The sequence below is a fragment of the Sprattus sprattus genome (assembly GCF_963457725.1).
Source record: "Sprattus sprattus genome assembly, chromosome: 1".
Taxonomy (NCBI): Eukaryota; Metazoa; Chordata; class Actinopteri; order Clupeiformes; family Clupeidae; genus Sprattus; species Sprattus sprattus.
This window is the reverse complement of record NC_137920.1, coordinates 69702373-69709418: the sequence shown is the minus strand read 5'-3', so window position 1 is coordinate 69709418 and position 7046 is coordinate 69702373. Positions and strand designations below refer to the sequence as shown.

The 7046-nt window shown below is 41.2% G+C and overlaps 2 protein-coding genes across 2 annotated transcripts in view; one reads left to right on the top strand and one right to left on the bottom strand.

The window, feature by feature from the left end:
• The first annotated feature begins 2382 nt into the window (after window positions 1-2382).
• Window positions 2383-5231, top strand: uprt (uracil phosphoribosyltransferase (FUR1) homolog). Its single transcript, XM_080847207.1, has 7 exons — window positions 2383-2793; window positions 3134-3176; window positions 3332-3401; window positions 3548-3610; window positions 3694-3855; window positions 4212-4310; window positions 4809-5231. Exons 1-7 carry the CDS (start codon window positions 2528-2530, stop codon window positions 4913-4915), a joined length of 810 nt encoding a protein of 269 aa, XP_080703333.1. The 5' UTR covers window positions 2383-2527; the 3' UTR covers window positions 4916-5231.
• A 297-nt stretch (window positions 5232-5528) lies between these two features.
• The window catches only part of zdhhc15a (zDHHC palmitoyltransferase 15a), a gene marked incomplete at both ends in the record, with an annotated part of 4255 nt that continues 2737 nt past the window's right edge, over window positions 5529-7046 (bottom strand). The window contains 4 exons of the mRNA XM_080846278.1: window positions 5529-5623; window positions 6339-6397; window positions 6516-6642; window positions 6904-7039. Coding sequence (XP_080702404.1) covers window positions 5529-5623; window positions 6339-6397; window positions 6516-6642; window positions 6904-7039 — 417 coding nt within the window. The remainder of the gene's footprint in view (window positions 5624-6338; window positions 6398-6515; window positions 6643-6903; window positions 7040-7046) is intronic.

Below are 7046 nucleotides of genomic sequence, written 5' to 3'. Positions count from 1 at the left end.
TGGCATATACTCAAAATGGTAGAACGGTAATTAAAGTGCCAATACTTTTTTGAAATGGCCAGATGTTCATTCCCGTACTGTGGTAGATGAAACTCAGACGGATAGCGGAATTTTAGAGAAAATAAACAATTAGTAAAATAATGTTTAACCACAAAAAGTAGGGGAAACCTTTACAGCTGTAGTAACGTTTGATACATACCTATCACTTTTGACCATATACTGTATATACCCATCACTTTAGTTATCTAACCAATCAGTTTTATTCTTAACTCAATTACAGTGGACAGACTCTTGTGCATAAACTCTTTACTAACATTGTTGATAAATATAGACACAATGCTTGCTAAGACCGTCATCCAAGACCCTGTTCAAGCACCAATACCAGAAACCTCCACAGGAATCAGACAGCCTAGAATAAGGCCTTAAGGATGAGGCAGGTGCTAGAGAACCACTTATTACTGTACGCCAGTGAGAGGATGGACATACTGTAGAGACACGGAAACAGATACTCATTGCACAATTTTGAGTTTGACAGATAACAACATAGTGATGCATTGTAATAAAGACTAGGGTTTGAGTTTAGAATCTGTTCCACAATGTTAATTAGCGCGTGCTATACTGTACAATATGTTGGTAGTTACAATATAACAATCGCTCTTTAGTTTTTGCAGTAGGTGTACAACAACAGAGTGTAGTTCAGTCAGGTTAATGGTGTTATCTTACATATCTAAATGCCTTGCTTCATCTTCACTCATTAACTATCATGGTCATCATATAACTATGTCCTTATGGCATCTTCACATCACTCCAGCTCATGTCATATTTGGGTTTAATATAGCTACAGCCTTATGGCGGTCCGTACTTATATTGACCGTTTCGCATGTGAGTACAGAAACGCATTTACCTAACAAATAGAACAAAAAGAACAGAAAATGTTACTATGTAGAGTCCCTCGCCTTCCTACCAGGCCCGGTTGCGGTTCAGCATCACTCCGAACCCGAAACTAACGCCCTCTATCGGAATTCCAAGATAAACACTCCGGAAATTAATCAATCAATGTGACCTGTGGCAAGGGTTCAGAAGTCAACAGAAGTGTGATTTAAAAGAGGGTTGAGGGAAAGCCCTTAACCTGTTGCCGATGACACAGGAAGACAATTTTTGCATTAAAGGAGCGTGTGCTCTTGTCACTGAATGTACCATAGTGAGTGTTTTGCATAAAGAATGCCAGTGCCGGGGGAGCTGTGGCCCAAGCAGCAGCCCTGTCCCATGGATGGGCCTGAACGCCCACAGGGACCAAGGTTCGAAGCCGACTCGTGCCCGTTTCCTGATCCCACTCCCAATCTCTCTCCAGCTCGCTTCCTGTCTCTCTTCACTCTCCTATCTAATTTAAGGCAAAAAGCCCAAAAATAAATGCCACAGCCGCAAGGTATGATGTGAGGACAAATGTTACAGTCAAGAACTGAGCACACCTTTTTTTGTATGGTATCAAGGACAAGTCTCCCTCTCACTGTCAGTGGTTCATAAATGTATTCATAAATGCGCTGTATTTTCTCCTTACAAAGGCTATATTCATAGCCATCTCTGCCCTCAAGTAAAATAGGCAGTTTCCTGAGGGCCTACGAAGATGTGGAGACAAATATATAAGTGCAGAACAATGAAGATGGTTAACTGCTCCCCCAGCAGCACACTGACAGAGCAGTTGTTAGTGTGCCAGCGTGCAGCGGCCTCTATTATCCTGTTGACCTTTGTTCTGGGGATCTGAGGGTTTTGGTATTGTCCACAAATCTGCCAGTCGACAGGTACTTTCTCGGTTGAAAGCCCACTGGAGTAGTGACTTCTCAAGAACTGCCAAAGACTGCTACAGTTGATAACTCCATCTAGGCATTATTGTGAATTGTCAACTTTGCTGTATCCATGAACCTCAGGTGTTTTCATATGGTATAACATGAAGAGGAAGGGAAGCTGACATATTATATTTGTTGCAGAATTTTTGAAGGTCTTCATGAAACGTGTTTACTTGTTTTAATGATTACATCTATGAGACATAAAGAGAAAATACAGACGATAGCATAGGCTAAGTCACATGCTGAGCATTACGTACTTTTTTAGTTAATTTCTCAAATTAAAATCAATCCCCCTCCACCCCACATCACTGCATTTACTCAAGTAGCCTAATTTAGAGCTAATATAGTTGCAGTCAGTTTTTAACTGGCAGAATACCTGCAATTATTAGCTATGTCCACAAGTCGGCGAAGGTCTGTTTCACCCTTGTTAGTTGTCTCTGTCGCCCAATATAGATAGACCATTCATCTGACCAATCAGAGATCAGACTCAGGAATGACCCAACGTCCTGTGTAACTGATTTTGTTCCTGCAACTTCAACGTCATGCGGATTAAATTCACTCAACCCCGCAACATTGGTTTCAGGGATGACAAGGGGATTTTACCTTTTTGCTTTGCCTCGTGAATTATATTTCTACATTTACTTGTAGTAGTAGATTTCTTTATTTGTCCTGCTTTTTGTTTAATGGAAACGTGCTTACTCGAAAACACAATGCCTTGCTATAACCAGCAGCTGAACAATAAAGTAAATGACAGTCAAGAGAACGCTTCTAAACAAGTCCGCTTCAGCAATAGCGGCTTTCAGGAACAATCGGAACCGTTCTCCGACGGACATAGTATCGACACCGTAACATTATTAAGTAGCGAAGCACAGGGACTGATCGGACCCCAGCTGAAACTCCTTCCACTGAATGACCAAATACGAGAACTACAGACCATCATAAGAGATACGTAAGTTAAGTTCAAGTAAGCCTCGACCATACTCCATGTATTTCCTTCCACGTTGCCCTTGGGACGTGTGCATAGACCAGAGTAAAAGCGAAGAATAGGCCTGCAAAATGTGTCCCTTTTGCTGAATAGATACATTTGACAATAAAGATACATTTGTTGCAAGTGCTCAAATAGCATCAACACCAACGAGCTATTTATAGCTTATTAGAAGAGGATGCCCTTGGGTTATGTTCATTGTTGCTGTTAGACAAGTGGGCTAATTTGAAAGATGTTGATGTGTGCTATAGGCCAATAGCCACCGAGTTAGCTAACTGATATTAGCTGTTTTTCTCCCACTTAGGTCGACCAGTAGAGGTGATTTTGTGTTTTGTGCAGATAGACTGGTAAGTGAGAAACCAACATTGTCACGAGGCGAAATGAAACGTTGAAAGTGTCGTTTAGAAGAACAATTCAATACGAAGGCCTAACTATGTACTTATCGGTGTGTGTGATTGTGTTTGAAGATTTATTTGTGATTAAATGGAATATCTGCCCTTAGATCAGGTTAGTGGTTGAAGAAGGACTCAATCAGCTTCCATACAGCGAATGCACGGTCACCACTCCAACAGGTGAGTTATGCGGACATTTGGAAAGTTCTGATGCCAGAAGAACATGTGTAGCTACGTGGCTTATTTCCATTGTGGTCTTTAACAAAAAGCCTATTTGCTGTAGACACACTCACACATATGTATAACCCTCATCTGTTGATTTCCAGGGCACAAATATGATGGTGTTAAGTTTGAGAAGGGTAACTGTGGAGTCAGCATCATGAGGAGTGGTAAGGACACTCATGGGTGGTCTTTGTGAATGGGAGTCGTTTAATGGTTGAGCAGGTTAAGCAGCATGGTCACTTCTCTGCAGGGGAGGCTATGGAACAGGGCCTGAGGGACTGCTGCCGGTCCATCCGCATTGGTAAGATACTCATCCAGAGTGATGAGGAGACCCAGAAAGCCAAAGTTTACTACGCCAAATTCCCCCCTGACATCAGTCGGCGGAAGGTTTTGCTGATGTATCCCATCCTCAGTACGTATGCCAATCAAATCTCTCACCCTGCATATATCAGAGAGTTGTGTATGTGTGTTCCCATGAGACGTGCAGACAGCGCACTACAGCTCTCTCTCTCTGTGTGTGTGTGTGTGTGTGTGTGTGTGTGTGTGTGTGTGTGTGTGTGTGTGTGTGTGTGTGTGTGTGTGTGTGTGTGTGTGTGTGTGTGTGTGTGTGTGTGTGTGTGTGTGTGTGTGTGTGTGTGTGTGTGTGTGTGTGTGTGTGTGTGTGTGTGTGTGTGTGTGTGTGTGTGTGTGTGTGTGTGTGTGTGTGTGTGTGTGTGTGTGTGTGTGTGTGTGTGTGTGTGTGTGCGCGTGCATATTCACTGGTGTCAGGTACAGGAAACACTGTGATCGAAGCTGTCAGAGTTCTACGAGAGCATGGATTACAAGCCAAACACATCATTCTCCTCAGCCTTTTCTCCACACCACACGGTAAGTCCTGCCCTGGCCCTGGTCTGGCGGATCCCCGGGATGGCATTGCATGTTTTAGGTGTCTCTCTGACCTACCAATACAATATCAAGTTAAACACGTTGAGTGGTTCAAAACGGGTATCACCAGTTAATGATTGGGTGTCACCAACCTCTATTAATTTAAGATACTTACTTAATATATCTGCTTCATTCCTATCTACCAGTGATGCATGTTTGACACCTCACATGCTGTCAGTAAGGCATATTGCAGTCACTACATAGATTTGTTGTTTGTTTGTCTATCCTTCTTGCAGTTTAAACCAATGTCAGTATTAGTGATCAGTGGCTTCTAAGATGTGGAACACTTTTAAGCATGTGTGTCTGTGGATAGCACTTATCTACCGTCTGGCTTCTAAGAGGTTGAACACTTTTTAGCATGCGTGTCTGTGGATAACACTAATCTACCGTCTGGTTTCTAAATGGTGGAACACTTTTAAGCATGTGTGTCTGTGTCTGCAGGTGCAAAATCAATCATTCAAGAGTTTCCTGACATCACCATACTGACTACTGAAGTTCACCCGGTGGCTCCAACACACTTTGGCCAGAAATACTTTGGTACTGACTGACCAAGAAACGCATTAATATGTTACACACACTTACTCTGCTATCATTGCAGTGTCTGTGCTCTGACAGGTCAAACCAGAAATGTGTCTATGTGTATATCTTTGTTTAAATTTAGCCTCTTTGTTGCCTTAATTAGATCTAGTACCTGCACAAGTCAGTACAACAAAGAACCGCAAATACATCCACATACATGTGATGGAATTCCATTGCGCAAGGAAGAAAAGTGCGAAGAACCACATTCCAGACTGGTGGACTAAATCGCGTTCTTATTGCATGTACTGCTGCTGCACTACACTCATCCTTCTGCTTTCTCATGTGTAGGTCATTGGGAGAAAATAAAAAATGAGTAAACTAATATTTGTAGTACTTTTTATTAATAAGATATGAAGTATCGCAAACTAAATGGTTTGAAACATGTGGCTGACTTCCATTTTAAATAAGTTGCATCGTTAGAGCCTCTTGATATAAGTCTATCAGATGTTTATCAGTATTTTACTGCAATATAAATGTCCTGCATGTTAACATGACTAATTAAGCAATATTATCGTGTTTTTAAGTCTCAAAACATATTTCAACATACTGACTTCACTTGAGCTTGTGAATTCCACAACTTCCTCAGAATTCAGCTTCAAGATGGAGATCTGATCTGGCCTCATTTGAATGACGATTGTCCCAAACCCATTCTGAGGAATCCTTAAAGGGATGTTTCCCTGAAAAAACACCAAAAAGTAAAACACATGTTCACTACAAAAACATATGTCTGGTAACTAGACAAACAATGTTATAGATCGACTGCATGGACCATAAGAGTGAGTGCAGTTAAATCAGTGTGCTACTTAAAAAGGTGTTTTGGAGTTGTTTAAATTGTACTGCTTTTAGCATGGGTAGTGATTAAAATGGGTCCAAGAAAATGTGAAATACACAGGATTGCTACATGTTTACTGACTATTTGACTACTTCTGGAAGAGCACTAACACCCCTGGCCTATGGGGGGAAATCGCTTAAAAATCCCTAACTTGCAGTGCATCTTCCCTTGTTTAAGATGAAATGTGAGTAAGTGCTGTGCATACACATTTGTAATTGTCAGCTTGAGTGCCACATGTGTTTATTTTTCCAGGTGGAAGGAGTGTGTGTGTGTGAGAGAGAGAGAATGAGATAGGAGGTGTGCCTGTAACTCTACTCTTAGGCATCACACACTCAAGTTAATGACGGGTCTTGGTTGGAGATCACATTAAAAGACAGCGTGAAAACTCTGGGTAAATTTAGTCCATCTTTTTAAATAAATGATTTGTCAAGACAAAGAGTGGCTTTTGAAAATAGTAGGTAAACAGATTTTTTAAAACTTTTTTTAAATGTAAAACTTAATTTTACTGGCTTTACCAATGTGTCTCTCTGCCTCCTCCAAGCATCCATCGAAATGTTTACCTTTAGGGTAAGAGGACAAAGGCTTCCTCCTAAGAGGGAAGACCTGCCCATCACCATTACTAAATGATAACAAACAAACAAAAAACATAAAATCATGATATTGGAATGACAATGACATGGGGAAACTGATTAGAGTTTGGACAGTAAAGACTGTTAAAGAATCCAAAAGAAACAGACCTGCTAAAGACAGGTAGTAGCCAAAATATTCTTTGGGATCCAAACACCTGCAACACATTCCTCTTCAGGCCCACATCAAATGCTCTTCGGTCAGGCCCATAGGAGAAGAAAGGGGCTGACACCCACTCTGACAATAGAGAGAGAGAGAGTCATTTTAAACATAATTGGAATCATAAAATTGGAAATGAATGCAAGCATGTGTGAAATTGTTAAAATAATTAGTTTTATATAATAACACATTTTTTCATTTATTTACATCGGGAGGTGATAAACTAAACCCCTAACTAAACTAAACAAAGCCTCAAGTTCCTTTGATATGCTCATGTTTCCGTCCATGTGTACTCTTGCAGTATCTCTTGACCGTGGGGAGCTGGTGTTGTGGTCTTACCAAGAGTGGTCTTGTTCTTGGTGACCAACCAGCAATGGAAGCCAAGTAAAAAGGACAGAGTGACGGCGAACATCAATGACACGAGCATGAGGAAGAGCACATGCAGTTTCACTGTTGAGTTGTTCAAAAGCTGACCCTAAGAG